The 18,602-nt window shown below is 44.4% G+C and overlaps 2 protein-coding genes across 2 annotated transcripts; both read right to left on the bottom strand.

The window, feature by feature from the left end:
* Positions 1 to 3,026: 3,026 nt before the first annotated feature.
* On the bottom strand, positions 3,027 to 7,567 carry LOC123997636 (ankyrin repeat domain-containing protein 24-like). The gene is made up of 7 exons (XM_046302071.1): positions 6,996 to 7,567; positions 6,377 to 6,687; positions 5,008 to 5,241; positions 4,535 to 4,711; positions 3,734 to 3,913; positions 3,578 to 3,643; positions 3,027 to 3,462 (listed from the first exon to the last, which is right to left on the bottom strand). Exons 2-7 carry the CDS (start codon positions 6,572 to 6,574, stop codon positions 3,388 to 3,390), a joined length of 930 nt encoding a protein of 309 aa, XP_046158027.1. The 5' UTR covers positions 6,575 to 6,687; positions 6,996 to 7,567; the 3' UTR covers positions 3,027 to 3,387.
* On the bottom strand, positions 6,645 to 18,347 carry LOC123997245 (ankyrin repeat domain-containing protein 24-like). The gene is made up of 19 exons (XM_046301404.1): positions 18,261 to 18,347; positions 17,827 to 17,898; positions 15,161 to 15,291; positions 13,634 to 13,722; positions 13,397 to 13,461; positions 13,236 to 13,293; positions 13,039 to 13,109; positions 12,778 to 12,884; positions 12,284 to 12,453; positions 11,315 to 11,337; positions 10,933 to 11,019; positions 10,675 to 10,797; positions 9,682 to 9,801; positions 9,432 to 9,564; positions 9,043 to 9,221; positions 8,338 to 8,504; positions 7,389 to 7,838; positions 7,019 to 7,258; positions 6,645 to 6,687 (listed from the first exon to the last, which is right to left on the bottom strand). Exons 2-19 carry the CDS (start codon positions 17,860 to 17,862, stop codon positions 6,645 to 6,647), a joined length of 2,292 nt encoding a protein of 763 aa, XP_046157360.1. The 5' UTR covers positions 17,863 to 17,898; positions 18,261 to 18,347.
* Between the last annotated feature and the right edge of the window lie 255 nt (positions 18,348 to 18,602).

The raw sequence follows: 18,602 nt of genomic DNA, 5'->3' as shown, positions 1-18,602 counted from the left end.
GAGACCACTGTGTTCTTGGGGATCTTCAATACTGCAGAAATGTTTTGATACCATTCCCCAGATCTGTGCCTCAACACAATCCTGTCTCAGAGCTCTACAGACAATTCCTTCAACCTCATGACTTTTTTCTCTGACATGCACTGTCAACTGTAGGACCTTATGTAGACAGATGTGTGCCTTTCCAAATAATGTTCAATCAATTTAATTTACCATAGGTTGACTCCAATCAAGTTGTGGAAACAATGGAAACGGGATGCACCTGAGCTCAATTTCGAGCCTCATAGCAAAGGGTCCGAATACTTATGTAAATAAGGTATTTCTGTTTTTTATATAGATTTGCAAACATTTCTAACAACCTGTTTTTTCTTTGCCATTATGGGGTATTGTGTGTAGATTGATGAGGAAAATATTTTATTTAATCAATTTTAGAATAAGATTGTAATGCAGCCTCCAGAGGCATCGCCATGCGCCTCCCACATTTTGTAACAATGCGGAGGGGTCTATGTAGCTCAGCATTGACATGCTTAGTTGATGGTAGGTGGGAGAGGTACATACTGTATAAACACAAACTCACTTCCTTGACAACAGCTCTGCACTACGGCCATATCCGTAAATGCCATAAATGCGCCCAGATGCACAATGCACTTCTCACTCCAGAATGCGCGCTCTCCTGCCAATGTGTGCACATTCCTTGTTTCATAACTTAATTGTGTGAATTGTTTGCATTTCATTGTTATTGTATATCAATTCCCCATTACATATGTCACCAGTAGTACATTTACCATTAATTCCGATAATGTCTATGTTTATGCATTCAATATTATTATTCCAATGTTCCTGTTCTCATTCTCGGAGTAGACACATTGTTTGCAGAGTGCACAACCTATGCTACACCTGTGAGACAAAAGTTTTGGTTTGTTTAAATCCATTTAGGCGTTCTGTCAATTTAGTCATTGTCTTTTGTTTAGAGCGCCCTTGTCAATGTTGAGTAAGTAGGCCCATAGGCTACCTGACCTGTGCGCAAACCTAGTCATATAAATGTGCCCATTGGGGATCTGATTGGCTTAACGCACCACCACTAATGACCTGTGGAGTTTCTCTAATGTTTTCTTTACCTCAAACAGCAAGAAACGAAGCCTGTTTTTATATCCGTTGAGAACGACAATACTTTGTTCCTCAATGTATCTGAAAAATCTTTCCAGCTCTCTCCCTTTCGATAACCACTCAAATGTCATGCTCTGATCCAGTGGAAACATAATACAATAGGCGTCTTATCAGTGCCTGGCTTGACTTTGACTGAAATATGTTCCGGTACTCGTTTTGGGTGCTGGTACTGTTTATATTTAGGTTCAGGAACTGCACAATACCTTTGAGCTGCTAATATTCTTTAAGGGGAACAGGAGCTTAAACAGTAGAACATTTGAGATGCTGGTATTCAGCTCCGTTGAGGTCTTTTCATGGACCGGCTCATCTCCCGTAACAAAGAGGCAACAAAAAAATATATATTTACTAACTAAAGTAAACTATAAACAAGTAACAATAGTGTGTGTAGTCAGTAATCAGTAGTGTGAGTGAATGGTTGCAAAATAAATAAATTAAAAGTGAAAGTAGTGAGTGGTTGCGTGCATAGATGGTGATAATGACAGGTCTTGAGAGGTGCCAAAACAAACAAACCAAAAATCGACCGAGGTAAAAAGAGTTTAAGGATGGATATTCGCGCTTTCAAACCATTTCAGCCACAGACTCCAAATAAGTGTCATGGTGTTGCGCACAACATTGTACAGGTCTTATTTTCACGATTTGGACCTTAATTCGCGTTAAAAAGCTAATAAACATGTGGAAATGTAAGCGGTATTTTGTATCCTGTTGAATTAGTTAGGGAGCGTAAACAAGGTAAACTTTTTTTTACATTTGAATTTCAATCGCTCCTTGGTCATGTGACCAACTGACCTCATAGAAAGTTCAGAATGTCCACTGACTACCCTTCTATATTGCACACCTTTTAGTTTGTCCATTTTCATCTCAAGATTTTACATTAATTTTTCAAACTTTCAAATTTAAATAGCTCCTTGGTCATGTGACCAACTGACTTCAAACAAGGTTCAGAATGTACACGCAGCATGCCAACACATTGCACACCCTTTATTTTTTCCATTTTAATTTCACACGTTTTTACATTAACATTTTTAACTTTAGTTTCAATAGCTCCTTGGTCATGTAACACTCAGTGGTCCTTCACACTGCACACCTGTCTGTCCATTTTCATCTCACGCAATTATACATGAATTTTCTGTTTTTCAATTACTCTAATTTCAATAGCTCCTTGGTCATGTGACCTACTGACCTTAAAGAAGGTTCAGAATGTCCACTAATTACCCCTCTATATTGCACATCTTTTAGTTTGTCTATTGACTGTACATTCTGACCAAAAGAGCCTATTGAAATGTGAAAGTTTGAAAAATTCATGTAAAAACATGAGATGAAAATGGACAAACTAAAGCGTGTGCAATATGTAGGCCCACTGAGTGTACATTCTGAACCTGGTTTGAGTCCAGTAGGTCAAATGACCAAGGAGCTATTGAAATTAGAAAGTTAAAAAATGTAGTGTAAACACATGTGAGATGAAAATGGACAAACTAAAGGATGTGCAATATATAGGGGTAGTTAGTGGACATTCTGAACTTTGTTTGAGGTCAGTAGGTCACATGACCAAGGCACTGTTAAAATGAGAAACAATTGAAAAATCGTGTCAAATTGTGTGAGATGACAATGGACAAACTAAAGGGTGTGTATTGTGTGTTGGACCCAATCCACAGCACTCTCCCTTCATCTGGATTTATTAGGAAATTAGGCTAATGGATGTCAGGCTTTATGGGAGCACCTGTCAGCCCCCACCGATATCCCTGGCCTAGCCTAAAACAGAGGAAATCGATGAAAAGCTTCTGCATGTTAGTCCTATCACTTTTGAGCTTTTAGTATTTATTTATCCAATAAATAAACATCTTAACAAGGAGGTAGAGGCAGGATTTTGGTTTCTTTCTACGTCTTTATTGTAAGAATATCATACAAAATATATTCAATCAGTAGGCTCATCACACAATTCAGACAAGAGATACATTCTTGTTACTCAATACAAGTAATTATCTATAAATATATTTATCTTTCCGATACCAGAAAACCATACCTGTCCATGTCTATCCAGTTCCACGCTAGTCATGAAGGGGCTAACCTCTGTCTTTCCAAGGCTACATGTACTGTATGCAGAACAGACCCGTTGCTTTCAGTAAGTGTGTACATATACTGTAGTTAGTAGAGGGTATAGTACAGTGGTGGGTCCCATAGCCCGTTGTGTCTTGCATTGCACAGGGAGCACACTGCCTGTGGGGGTCAGTAACCCTGGTCCTTGTGTGACATCCTCAGGATCTGCAGTAAGAGCTCTTGGACCTCCTCATCCATCCGGCCCTGAGGAAGACACAACAAGTCTCATTCACATCCCCTCAACTACACAACAACACTTCATATTGCACTGACCCGATAATGACGTGTCTTCTACAAAGGTGCATAGAGTTGTACTTACCTGTACAGCAGCCAGTAGATGGGATCGGTATACAGCTACAACTTGTCTGTGCTTTCGTTCCCAATCCTGTAATAAGATACACAATACAGACAGTATGCTCCAGCATTCTTTAAACCATGAACCTCAGTATTTGTTTTGGCTCAGTGATGCCCTCACCTGGAGCTCCTTGGAGAGTACAGCCACTCTGTTCTGCAGCGCCACCTGCTGGCCAGGGTTCACAGGGGGGACCCTCTCAGAGTGGGAGTGAGAGGAGTGGGAAGAGGAGAGTCCCAGAGGAGGACTCAGGGCCCCCAGAGCCTCCTTCAGACGGAAAACCTCCTTAGACAGCTCCATTATCTACATAGGGAGATCACAGATCCCTTCATTTCCCATGGTCTTTTTCTCAGTTCCAAATCACACTCATGCCCTCACACTTCAGCACTATGTGTTGATCTAAATGGAATGGACAGTAACATGGCCAAATTTCACCCAGCTTACCAGAGGGCAAGGGGTAGGTTGCCTGATGACTTATACAGAATTGAATTCCACTGCTCTATTTATTTATCGCAACGTACTTTCAGTCTGAGACCGCCATCGTAAAAGTAGTTTCTACTGATGTTAAAGAGTGGGGCATTGTACAAAACAAGTCATCAGCGATTGGATCGTCTCTAACCAATCAGAGTATCAAAGCCAATGATTTTACCCACACGTGTTCAGGCTCTGGCACAACCCATCGGTTTCTTTGACCAATCAAAATGTTTTGAATGTGTTAGCATTCGAGAAGTCATGCATTCGAGAAGTCATGAGGGAGGAGATCAAATCCAGACTCATCATGGAGAAGAAACATTAGTTGGTGTGGCGTGTGGCCTAAGCGATGTGGATGGGTAGCCAGACAAAGGGGTAGGGTCTAGGGGTCGATTTCCAAATAAAGTACAGTGTTGCTCAATTTAACTTCTGCCATCTGTGTCTCTGTCTCACCTTGCGGTCCTTCTCCTTGACCAGGCCCTGGGAGTCCTGGATGTCTTTGTGGAGCTCCTGGACGTGGCTGGACTGGGCCTGCAGGTCAGCCAGCTGCTGTTGCGCCGTGGCCAGCTGAGCCTCTGCCACCTGACGTTCACTCTTATTAAACAGAGCCTCCCGCTGCACCTGGAATACCTGTTGGGAGGGAGACAGGGAGAAAGAAAGATGTTTTATTGTCACACACCGGATAGATGCAGTGAAATGTGTTGTTTTACAGTGTCAGCCATAGTAGTACAGCGCCTCTAGAAAGGGGGGGAGATAGATGAAGGGAAAAGGCTGTAAGGAGATATAGAACACACATAAATAACGCAAAAGGAGTCTGTAGTCTGTAGCATGTGGCTTTTGGTCAACTCTTGAGTTAATGTTTGTCTCTAACTTTCTTCAAATTCTCAGTATTTTGGTAAACAAGAACAAAAACAACACACACACACCTCGGTGCAGGTCTTCTCATGTTTGCGTGTGAGGTCGTTGAATCGGGCGGTGAGTGTGTTGATATCGGCCTGCAGTGAGAGGCGCTGGGACTCGTGGTCCTCCTTGGACACCAGGCCCTGTTCCAAAGCCTTCTGGGACCTCATGTCTCTCAGCTCTGTCTCCTTCACACTCAGAGCATCCTTGGCCTCCGCCGCACTGCTCTCACTGGCCTGCAGAGCGCGCTGCAGCTCCAACTGATACAACAGGAACAGTAGACAGCATGAAGTCAGGAAGTACTACTTTCATAGTACAGTCAAAGATGTTTACAACTAACCCAGGATAGACCAGAGCATGTCATTTTCAGTGGGAGAAAATGAATCACAGTGAGCAAGCCAAGCAAGGAGTTGGGCCGAGCCAAGCACGAGCTAGTGAGATCCCATTGGTGCGTTTTAGAATTTATTGGAAAATTTCCATTAGGGAGCGCCGACACTGTGACATGCCCTTGTGCAATAATACAATCTGCCCTTTGCACTCCTAAACAACGCTGTTTTTTAAAACTTTGGCATATGGTAAAGTCCACAAAACACAGTCCACTCAGTTTTTTTCAGATTTTAGTTTTAGAAAAAGAAAACTGTATGGAGATCAAATGTTTCATCGATGAGAAAATTAGCAGAATGTTGGCCAAAATCCATCTTCTCCCACTGCTGGCCACTGGGCTTCCTCTCATCACTGGATGCTTCACATTTATACATCTGGTGAAATATCAGTCTCATTGTTCTATCTGTGGTACTGTAGTGTAGGCTACCCAGTCCCTCCAGGATTTCACTGGGCTTTATTGTGATATTTGCGGGGAAACATGCTTGATTTTGCTGGGGCAATTCTGACATTTTGCATGGCAATATGCAAGGATTTTGTCCAATTTGTCACAAAAATGTGTGGATGAGAGAAAGAGTTTGTTGACATATGGCTTGATTGAACTATATTATGCAGTAAATGTGCAGTGATCGGTTGAAATTGCTTGCCCTTTTTTCTACTGCGGTGATGGGTCTGCTTTTTTGCGATAAATTGCAATGATTTACTGTTTTATGCGGAAATAGTACAGTGATTGGTCAAATTTGCAAGCGCTCAGATAATATGCAGGGAATTGTTGATTTTGCAAAATAAATTGCGATTGCAGAATTGTGGAATCCTGGAGGGACTGGCTGTATATGATTGACAGAAGTGGTGCCATACGTGGCCAAATGTGGGTCATACACAATTCCGGCATTTAGTTATTTGTACTAAAACATATGTTGTATTTGTGATAGCCTAATATCCATTTACTTAAAACCTCAATACGATCCGAGGCTAAGTCCCCCATCGCTTGCATGCATTTCTCGTCAAGCTAACCTTAACTTTATTGTGCTCCTCCCTGGATATAAGGTCCTGTTGTGTGGCCTGTAGCTGGGCCTCTAGCCTAGCCGTCTCAGTCTGGGCATGGCATCGCAGGGCCCTTTCTGCCTGCAGCTCCTGGGCTGTCTGCGCCAGCTGCTCCGACAGGGCCGACAGCGCCTCTGCGTGTTGGGACAGGGACACTGCGTCTCTCATGTGGAGGGTGTCCTGGGCCCGGCCCTCGCGTTCCGCACACAAACAGTCCAGAGCCTGAGCTGCTTCCTGCCTAGCCACCTCCAGTTCCTCTCTCACCCGTCTCAGGGAGGGCTCTAATTGGAGAGAAAAAATATCACAGACTTAGAGAGTGCTCTGATTGGTGAGACGTTGGTGACAAGCCTCAGAAAGAGTTCTGATTTGACAGAACTGCCGTCACAAACTCAGAGAAACATGAAAGTCATTACATGACAGCAAATGAATGGTTATAAACAACTTATTTAAAACTTACCACTGTGATTGACTACAGTGAAATAATTTGTCCTTGTGCCACAGAGAGCAAAGATGATCGATAAGGTAGAGAATATTATAATACCGGAGTATAACAATAACAGGACACCAGTTAGACAATAGGGAAACACACCTGATGTGATGGAGGGCTCTGACCCCTCAGACCTATCTTCCTCCTCTTCCTCCTCCTCGTCGTCTCCTTGGTGGTGTGTGGGGCTGGGGGGGCGTAGTCTCTCCAGCTCCAGTAAAGCCTCGTTCAGTCTCAGGCTGGCCTCAGCTCTCTCCCTGGCCAGCTGCTCACACTGCAGACCCAGGGTCACCTGCACCTCGTCCAGCTCCGAACGGGGAACACACTGCCTCAGCTCCTCCTCCAGCTCCCCCACACGCCCCTGCAGCCTCCACACCACCTCCCCTTCTTGCTTTACCACACCCTCTCTCCTTTCCTCCGCTTTCCCTGACTCCTTGCTCTCTGCCAGGTCGGCTTCAAGCTCACTCACCCTCTCCCTGAGGCTCCTCACTGTCTCACTCTCCCCCTCCCCCGTCCTCCTTTTCGCCCTCTTTTTCTGTTCCTTTATCTTCCAGGGCTGCCTGTAGTTTCTTAACTTTCTTTCTCAGCTGTTTGACTGTGTCATTGTCCCCTGTGCTCTCGCCCTCACCCTCACTCTGTCCCTCCCCCTGTCTCTCTCGTTCTTTCAGCACCGCCTCCAGGTCCCTCACCCTCTCTCTCAGCTGCTGTGTCTCCTGGCCCGCCCCCTCCGTCTCACCCACCGCGCCCCCATGGCCCCCTGCCTGTTCCACAGAGTAGACCCCAAGGTGCACCTGTTCTCTCAGCTCCTCCAGTTCAGACTGGGAGTGGGCCAGCTGCTCCTCCAGCCCACACAGCCTCTCCTTCAGCTCCTTACTGCTCTCCCCCTCCATCTCCTCTGTCCGCTCCTTCCCCTCTGCCCCTGACACCCCATCTCCTCCCCCCTTCCACCTCCTCACACCTGCAGAAAATCAAATCAATTTATATAGCCTTTCTTACATCAGCTGATATCTCAAAGTGCTGTACAGAAACCCAGCCTAAAACCCCAAACAGCAAGCAATGCAGGTGTAGAAGACAACAAACATCAGAACTGAAGTGAGAGGTTTAACTATGGTTGTAGAGGCATATTATGTTAGCTAGAATCTTCTAATTACAATACTGTGGCTGGCAGGGTTCAAATTACACACGGACGCTTAAATAGTGGGCTTAAAGATGCTAAAAATAGTGAGCTGGACCAGTGTTAATATTTTGAACCCTTATGGGGGTTTCCATGTTGATTTAATACTTTAGTCCTTACCGGGGTGCCCTCATGGTAGTGCACAGCACCCCAGGGCACCTCTATAAATTGAACTCGAACCCTAGTGGGTGGTGTGAATGTGACATTTTAGTCATTTTGTAGATGCTTTTATCCAGAAGGTAGAAGGTGGCTGGTGTGGGTGGTAATCCTTACCCCTGATCCCCTGCCATGCTGGAGGCCTCAGCTGAAGCCTGGGCCTGGGAGTAATGCTCCTGCAGAGCTTCAAACTCCCTCCTCAGGGAGTCATACAGAGCCGTGGGGACAAAGTCTGGGCCGGATGTCTGCATGTCAGTGTCATCTTTCTCAAACATCTCCAGCATCTGCAAACCACACAAGATCACAGTACAGAAATAATCAGTGAGGGTTTGTTTATTCTCTAGCGGTTGTGATATGTATATCATAGGTTAAGCATCCTATTTTCCTATTGTCAAAACTCAAGTCGCCAGTCACAGAACTCCTCTACTCCTCCTTGCTGACAGGTTCAGACTTTATACCGGCCCTTGTACTAGCTCTCATGCAGTACACAGCCTCAGACACACCCTCCAATGGTAGCCTGGCTGTAACCCTTTGTCCCGATTCTGTCTACTTGTACAGACCATGACCCAGTTAGTGAAGAATGCCTGCAACCAGTCTCTGTGCCTCTCTGTTATGCTATTATTCTATTCCTAGCTGGATACTACATCATAGGCCTATAAAGTGGTTATGACTAACGGTCCAATCTGACGCTGCACAGCCAGCCTTGAACCAGCAGCATCATCAGTACTACTCTGGACTCTGAAGGGCCTTTTAAGAACTCCCTCTCTATCAATTCATTAGCCAATGCTGTGTGTGTGTTTGTGTTTGGTGTGTGTGTGTTACCTGCACTTTCAGGACCAGCTCCTGATTCTGTAAGGCCAGCTCCTTCAGCTGTTTGCGTAGCTCCGCCACAGTGTCTGAGTCTGCAGCACCAGGAGAGGTGGGGTTGAGGGAGTCTGCCTCCCCCTCGTCCAGAGCAGAGGGAGACTCTCTCGACCGCCTGGAGAGCAGCTTCTCAGCACCTTCAAGATAGACGGAGGTAAATCAATGCCATATTATGACTATCAAAACATCAGCTGTTGCCATGTCAGTAGCAAGAATTTGAGTGATGATTCATCATCTAGGTATGACGATCATTAGGCTGCTATAGCCTAAGTCCATCTATCCAACATTTGGTCAGTTTAACAAATTTAACAAACTGCCAGCAGTATTCCCTCTCTACCCGCACACACCTGGGAAGTCCAGCATGTCGTCATCTGAGTCACTGGCACCGATCACCTGACCTGCCTTCAGCTCCTCCAGTTCAGTCTGCAGCCTGTCCCGCTCTGCCTCCGCCTGCTGCAGACGCTCTCTCAGCTGAGTCAGCTAGCACAGGGAGAGAGTGAGTTCACAGCGGATTTCTTTTCAGATATATGAGAGGTTTCTAGGGAATAGGCGTTTGAGCTTGAACTCAGGCGCGGAAGTGGACATTGCATGCAGTACCTCCTCCAGGGCAGTGTGGGCGCTGTTCTGCTGCTGCTCCAGACCTTTGATCTTCTGGAGCAGACGTCCTCTTTCCAGACGCAGTCTGCGGATCTCCTCAAACACCTCCTCATCCTCCATCTCACAGACACACACATAGCAATACCCATCAGTAATATCACAGTCGCACAGCAGCACCGTACTCATTAGCAGTCTCAAATTGAATACAGTAGATAGTCATTCACTATGTATTGTCTGTTACTGTCTGCTACAGTCATAAATACAGATCCTAAAAATGTATATCTAAAGATGAGTACGTTGAATTGAGATGTGTTAAGGTTGTATACCATAAGAATAAGCAGATTTTATCTCCTGTATGCTTAGTTGCTATTAGCGTTGCAAATGGAGGGTATATTACTGGTAACATTTACCAGTAAACTAACAGAATCTAGTGGCCTTTCTGGTTAATTCAGATGATCACAGGTGTCTGTTATTATCTCTGGTCTTCTGTGTGGCCTTATCACTTGTAAAATATATACAATAATACAATAATTAAAAAAATTTTTTTTTAAATATGACAAAACTATGAAACATTAACATAAATATAACCCATCAATTTATTGAATAACATTGATGTTTAAAAAGAGGGTTACAGCATTAAAAATCCTTTATATTTTTTACACTTTTATATATTTTACTAGCTTTGTCAATAGGTCTTTGTTGTTCATTTTTTTGCAGCCAAACTGGTGACAGTTGCAAAAAAAAGTAAATAGTTGGAAGAGTTGCAGAGTTAATTGAAAATAATGCCATTGTTGATTAGATACTTTTAAAATTAGGCTATTATCTCTTGAACCATCTACTAGAAACTCATGGACAATATAGACAAAGATTTCAAATAGATTACCTATTAATTACCAACTTTGCAGAACATTTGGTAACTTTGGTAAATTACCGGTAGTTTTGCAACCCTAGGTGCTATGCATACACTATGCAGTGGCAGGGGACGTAACTCACAAGGTTAGCCTGAGCAGAGCGCTGCGTCTCTGGGGACTGAGGAAGGGGAGCGGGTCTCTGGGTCAGAGGCTCAGGAGAGGCAGGGGGAGGAGGGCTCTGGGAGGCAGGAGATGGTGGGGAGCCCTGGAACATGGTTATCAAAGTTATTATGAGCATGATTATCACAGCATAAGTAAGAGTTAGTAAGAATCATACAAAAAGCATTTTGATATGTCAAAGTAACAACTATGTCATCCATCTCTGGAGCTGCAGTCGTACCTGGGGAGGGGAGCGTGGAGGAGGGGGGGCTTTCCTCTTACGGGGGGTCGTACCCCCTGGTAGAGGAGGGGGAGGAGGGGGCTGTCGCTGGAGGCACAAACAAACAGAAGGAACAGGGGAACAGGGGAAAGCAGGAGGAGAGGAGCAACAAGGTCCATAACAAAGCAAGCAGTACTGTCGCCTAAAATGTCTTGTAATGAGACTTTTACTTGTTTTCCTTGTGAGATATTACTTCAGCAGTTGTTGTTCAAAAGTTGTTGTTGTAGATTGAACATGTGATAAGAAGTTGGTGTTCGTTCCTATGTCGTAAAGTCTATTATGCACAATTCAGTAATACTGGCTATGTTTTCAAATGAAAATGAAATGATGAGTGGTAAGTTACCTCTTCTCCATTGCCCTCAGTGGCTACGTATGCATGGGAGAGACAAACGGCAAGGCCTTTTAACCTCTGGTCCATTGAGATTCAAGACACTCACACACACACACGCAATGATTTACACTGCAGCTAAAGCTAAAAAGCATACCCACTACCCACAAAAGCATATCCCCAAAAGCTAAATAAAAAATCCTTCTATATCCTGTCGCACACAGTATACCACCACACAACAGTGTACCATCACACAACAGTATACCACCACACAACAGTATACCACCACACAACAGTGTACCACCACACAACAGTGTACCACCACACAACAGTGTACCACCACACAACAGCCCTACTGTAAGCTGTAAGCTACAAAACTCCTCATTTATCAGATACACCAGAGACATTTTAGGGACGGCTCTATTTTCATTCCCCTCCATTTCAAACAAAGCACACATCTGTTTTTCCTAAATCAGCAAGCCTTTGTTTAAAGATAAAAGTGCAGCAAGCCTTCCCTCTCTGTTTCAGCCTGTTACAATTACCCCCAGCTGTCTCCTTCATCGACTTCCTCACATTACAGCCATTTCCTGGGGGACCAGATTGAGGCCATAACCCAGACCATAGAATTACATCTGATAGAAAGGATAAAGGACCATGGATTTTGGTACAGTACACCCAATAGCAGACATCGTTTTGTGGCAGTTACCATGTCAATTGATTAAACATTTGAAATGGTACACCAAATATGGCCTCCGTTCACCCAGCAGGGAATATTGATTTGAATTAGTCTATTCTATCGATTATAATTATATGCACCAGACTGTCACTGCCAGAGCCCAAAGTAGGGCTGCAAGTGCATAGTCGGGGTCCATTCCATTTCAATTCAGAGGGTGGATGGAAATTCCAATTCAACCATTGTAAAAATCCAAATTGAAATGGAATTGCAGTCAGCGGGTAAGACAACCAAAGGTTACCGTTGGTTACCTGGAGCTCTGTTTTGCAGCAGCTGTGCAATGCGCTGGTTGCCGGCAGTTGCGCTGTAGTGGACGGCGTGGTGTCCGAGGGCGTCGGCCAGATGTGGGTTAGCCCCTCCCCTTAGCAACGCCTCCACAGTCTCTGCACTGTCACTCTCACAGGCCAGCATCAGGGCTGACCTACAACACACAAAAAAACACAAGATCAAGAACATAAGAGGACACATAACATATATTTAGCCCCTTATGAAACACTAGTGGTTAGAGCATTGGACTAGTAACCGAAAGGTTGCAAGTTCAAATCCCCGAGCTGACAAGGTACAAATCTGTCGTTCTGCCCCTGAACAGGCAGTTAACCCACTGTTCCTAGGCCGTCATTGAAAATAAGAATTTGTTCTTAACTGACTTGCCTAGTAAAATAAAGGTTAAAAAAAATAATGTTCAGTTTGTTTTGCATAAGTCAATCTAATACAAAGCCTTGTTTGTTGAGTCTTGTTGAAGTACCTGCCCTGGCTGTCCTGTATGTTGGGATTGGCTCCTCGGTCCAACAGGAAAGCACACAGCCCCACTCTGCTCATCTGGGCTCCTAGGATCAGCGCGGTCACCCCATCCTGAGATAGCGAGGCCACAATGACTTAACATGGTTGATTGTTTCATGTGTGTTAGTGATGGGCTGTAACAAAACCCTGCACACCCTTTAGCTCTCCTGGATCTGACTTGGTGGCTATTGCCGTACAGAGACGGTCTAAGGCCTACGCCACTTACCCCGTCCTGGGCATCCAGACTGGCCTTGAAGTCCCACAGAGTCTCAGTGCAGGACAAGCAGCCACTCACAGCTGCAGGAAGATGGACAGGCACCATAGTGAAACAAATGGAAGGTACAAAAGGGTTGAGTTGTTTACAGTGTTACACATACAGTGCTGTAATCAATTGTATTATACAGTAGCTAGTGCATTGCAGACCTGCGTGATGCAAAGCTGTCCGGCCAAAGCTGTCTGTGGAGTCTACAGACAATCTCTCCTGTGGGAATATGAGACGCATTTCACCAAAAATGCATGATAACTGCATACCTTATTTTCCATGTATCGTAGTAATATTAACTGTGTCTGACTGTTTATTGCACCTGTAATAGTCTCTTCAGGCACTCAGGCTGGCAGTTCTTTGCTGCTAGGTGAAGGGCACTGAAGCCTTGGGGTTGATGAGGCCATTTCAATCACCAAGAGAGAGAAGGAAAGAATGAGAGTAGCAAGAGAGCATGTTGTAATTGTTTTGACCAGGTATAGCCACAAAGCGTTACCTTGGAGGTCCGTGACACTAAATGTGTTAACAACATGTTCAGTTAATGAGACTGTCGTTTCACCTGTACCATCTGTCACGTTAATGTCTGGCCCGTGAGCCAGGATGACCTCCAAGCAGTCCAGACGACCCCGAGACGCACAGAGATGGAACCTACCAGGAAGAGATCATGTCCTTATGGTGATGAAGATAATCAACAAGATCATCAACACTAGTAAACTCAGCAAAAAAAAATCCTCTCACAACTGTGTTTATTTTCAGCAAAACTTAACATGTGTAAATATTTGTACGAACATAACAAGATTCAACAACTGAGACATAAACTGAACAAGTCCCACAGACATGTGACTAACTGAAATGGAATAATCTGTCCCTGAACAAAGAGGGGGTCAAAATCAAAAGTAACAATCAGTATCTGGTGTGGCCACCAGCTGCATTAAGTACTGCAGTGCATTTCCTCCTCATGGACTGCACCAGATTTGCCAGTTCTTGCTGTGAGATGTTAACCCATTCTTCCACCAAGGCACGTGCAAGTTCCCAGACATTTCTGGGGGGGGGGGGGCCTAGCCCTCACCCTCTGATCCAACAGGTCCCAGATGTGCTCAATGGGATTGAGATCCGGGCTCTTTGCTGGCCATGGCAAAACACGGACATTCCTGTCTTGCAGGAAATCACGCACAGAACGAGCAGTATGGCTGGTGGCATTGTCATGCTGGAGGGTCATGTCAGGATGAGCCTGCGGAAAGGGTACCACATGAGGGAGGAGGATGTCTTCCCTGTAACGCACAGCGTTGAGATTGCCTGCAATGACAACAAGCTCAGTCCGATGATGCTGTGACACACCGCCCCAGACCACGACGGACCCTCCACCTCCAAATTGATCCCGCTCCAGAGTACAGGCCTTGGTGTAACGCTCATTCCTTCAACGATAAACGCAAATCCGACCATCACCCTTCCTGGTGTACCTCGGGCAGTTGTTGTTGCCATCCTGTACCACAGGTGTGATGTTCGCATGTACCGATCCTGTGCAGGTGTTGTTACACGTGGTCTGCAACTGTGAGGAGGATCCTCTGTCAATCCTGTCTCCCTGTAGTGCTGTCTTTGGAGTCTCACAGTACGGACATTGCAATTTATTGCCCTGGCCACATCTGCAGTCCTCATGCCTCCTCGCAACATGCCTCAGGCATATTCACGCAGATGAGCAGGGACCCTGGGCATCTTTCTTTCAGTGTTTTTCAGAGTCAGTAGAAAGGCCTCTTTTGTGTCCTAAGTTTTTATAGCTGGGACCTTAATTGCCTTCCATCTGTAAGCTGTTAGTGTCTTAATGACCGTTCCACAGGTGCATGTTCATTAATTATTTATGGTGCATTGAACAAGTATGGAAAACAGTGTTTAATCACTTTACAATGAAGTTATTTGGATTTTTATGAATTATCTTTGAAAGGCAGGGTCCTGAAAAAGGGACGTTTCATTTTTTGCTGAGTTTAGTTCTGAAACAAAGAAACCTAACCCTAGACTAATAAGCAAGTTCAATAACGACTCTCCATTGAAAGTGCTTGTTAGGAAACTGGCCCTAAGTGCTGGTACTTACGCTGACTTTCCCTCCACGTCCAGTTTGGTGGGACAAAGTCCCTTCTTCACAATCAGGGCAGCTACTTTGTCAGGCTCGTTCTGCTCTACAGCCTGCAGTAGTCTCTCATCGCTCTTACTCCAGTCCTGACTCTGAGGAGACAGGGACAGATGGGTCACGACTCAGTTGCAACCTGGGGCTCATGATCAGAGCTAACTAAATTACAGTACATTCAGTACAGAATAAACACGGACCCCTATCTGATTACATACTATACAAAGATCTGAGTGATGACTAACCATCGGTCTAGATGAGACTGCCAGATCTAATACTGTGTGCCTCGTCAAAGTGAAATGACGATGGACATACGGCACAAGCTGATTGCTTCAATGGGACATTACACACAGTACACAACATTTATTTTGAGCAGTTTTTGCCAGAAAAAGTAACCCTTTGAGAGAAAGTACAATGAAAAGACAGCGGAGGTCAAATGGATGTAAAAGAGAGTGTACCTACCACCAGTAAGCTGAAACAGGGACAGAAATAACGCTTCATCAGGCTCAGAGCTGACGATCGATAGAGCTAGGAAGGATCCATAGACCCATAGAGCGGTGCACTGCCTGATCAGAATTCTGACACACACAAACATACACACTACTCAATTGCCACTAGGCCTTAAATACAGCCTCAGAGTTTAGCACTAACTTAGCACTGACTTAATGACAAAGCATAAATGCACAGCATAAACCTCGCTGAAAACAATCGACAACCCCATGCATGTATCAAAACAGAAACATGATGATGCACATACTAAAGATAAACATTAGGCTATACTTTCTTGCACAAACACACACACTGCTTCAGCCCTCTGAGTCTCACGATAACATCGCTCTCCATACGCAGTGCTCTGCTCTCTCAGCTAAAACACCTTCCCCTCTTCCTGTGCTGCTGCTCTCAGGGACCTACGTACTCAGTCTGCAGTCTCAACCTGGCACACACACACACACACAAAACCTCCCTCTTTTGGTGCCCTTCTTATTTTTCACCCCAGCCTAGTCTGGTACAGTCTTCTCTGCCTCCTCTCACAGTCTGTCCATTTATTTCAGTCAGCTCTCTCCCTCCCGGTGCTGTCCTACTTGGACTAGTTAGCCCAGCCACAGTCTTTCTCTGGGCCTGTGTGCATCAGGATAAGATGAATGCTCAGCAGAAAGAGGAGAAAATAGCTGGCTGGTAATGCCAAGGTAGGGCAGAGGGGACAAGCTGATAAAAAAAAATATATATATTTATTGTCACATACACCGGATAGACACAGTGAAATTTGTTATAATATGTCGTCCCTGGAGCAAATTAAGGTTAAGTGCCTTGCTCAAGGGCACATCGACAGATTTTTCACCTTGTCGGCTTGGGTATTCAAACCAGCAACCTTTCGGTTACTGGCCCAACGCTCTAATCGCTAGGCTACCCTCAACCCTATATAAATATTATAGAATAATAACATCCGGACTCGACTCTCGTCTGACCTGGACACAGCAACTTACAGAATTAGAAGTAACTGTCACAATAAGTGAAATAATATAATCTATTATTTTCATAAGATGAGGTCATAAAGTAACTATATCCTTTACTGTTTGCATTATGCATTGTTCTATCAATTGATTAACTCTGTAGAAATGAGGGAAGTGTATACCAACATTAATAACCAGTTAAGTAGGCTGTTTCTATTCTCTATAGTGTGCTTATGAGTAGTTTGTGTGTGACCAACATCGTGAGACAAATTAAGATGGATGATAAGCTACCTGATTTGTGCTCCATCTAGTCCACATAGTGTGATTCCCACTCGCTCCCCCTCCATATCTCTCCCACCCTCTCGCTTTCTCTCTCGCTCTCCTTCTATCTCTCTAAATGAAATTCTGAGCATCCCTCCCAGTGAGAGGGTAAGTCATCGACTGATTAATAACTTACTCTGTTCCCTCTCAGCTTCACCCCAGCAGAGCAGCCATATCACTCAGGCTCTGGGGATCTCTCAATAAAACAGGCCAAGGCACACAGGAGTTGAATACTTGAGTTCTACTCAGAGCTTATTGTATAGCATAGCCACACAATGCTATAGCTACTAGCTACTTGCTACCAAACACAAGGCTCCAGTTGCTTGGACATTTAAGACATTAGGCTATACAAAATTAGTACAGAATGGTTCTTGTCTTGGGATTGATCACTTTATTTTCACCTTGACATTACAACCAACTGCATAATGGGATGGGGGCGATAGCAGGAAATGAAGGATTATTTGAATGTGTGTGTATGTGTGTGTCCAGCACAATGTGTGTGTGTTTGTGAAGGGGGGGCTGAATAATTGAAGGCTACCTGAGAGCTCTGGTTACAGCATCAGTCTATAGACTGGCCTGCTCCCCTGCTGTACCCCTGCTGCTCAGTGATACTGACACCCAGCCAAGTGCCCCCCACACACACTGTGAGCACTGGGACCTACATACAGATAGCCATCAGACAAAGAACACTCTATCACCACCGATAGCAGTCAATATCAGGTCCCAAAAAAGTTTAAATAATAATTTTTACTTCACCTAAATACACCTATGAACTCTAAACGTAACCTGACTGTGTTTGTAGATATCAGTGCAGGAGGTGGATGGTTTTGTAAGAGACAGTCTCCTACTCTTGCCTCTTACCTCATTCTTCTTAAACTTTGCCTTGAGGCTCTTCATTTTGGTTTATAGCACTTTGCATCCAGGAAAGGGAAACTGAAAAGAAATACACCAATTTTCTCACCATAGCATTTCAATCTGCCAAACACATGTGGGTTGCTAGCTTTTAACATGCATTCAAACAGGTTTCCCTTTGCATAGCATACAATACAACAATAACCAGGTTTGATGAAGTCTTGTGTGATAAACCACCATATATTTTTTAGAATGGCATCATTGAGAAACAGGGCTATTCTCAGTTTGATTAAATGCTTAAATGCTTCATTTAGCTTTTTGGGAAACATAACCAATACATTTACAGGTAATATTACAGTGGTAGTACATAGGTGATAAAAATGTAGTAGGCCAACACACATTAGGCTAAATCCTCAACATTCAATTGGTATAGAAAGAAATACCTGAGGTAGTGTGGCGTTTTTGGAGGGGGTTTCTTCTGTCCCATGAGTTGCCTGCTGCCGCAACGTACACAACTGGTCCATCCCTTTTGGACTTTCAAATGCACCTGCCCTTTCTTCCAGATCCTCCAATCACCTACGCATCAGAAGCCGGATCGGATTTTGATTGGCAGGCGTACATGACAGATTTAGTGTGGTATGCATTTTTTTATGTAAATATTGGGATAACGCATATTTGTCACTTGAGGATAACGATTCAACTTCTATATCAAATAAAAGTAATTTCTTATTAGAAATAATCTCGTTTATTGCGATTAACCATGTTTCACTGCATTGCAGTTTGTC

The sequence above is a fragment of the Oncorhynchus gorbuscha genome, linkage group LG15 (assembly GCF_021184085.1).
Source record: "Oncorhynchus gorbuscha isolate QuinsamMale2020 ecotype Even-year linkage group LG15, OgorEven_v1.0, whole genome shotgun sequence".
NCBI classification, from domain to species: Eukaryota; Metazoa; Chordata; class Actinopteri; order Salmoniformes; family Salmonidae; genus Oncorhynchus; species Oncorhynchus gorbuscha.
The sequence above is the reverse complement of the archived record's forward strand: the minus strand, read 5'-3'. Positions and strand labels throughout refer to the sequence as shown.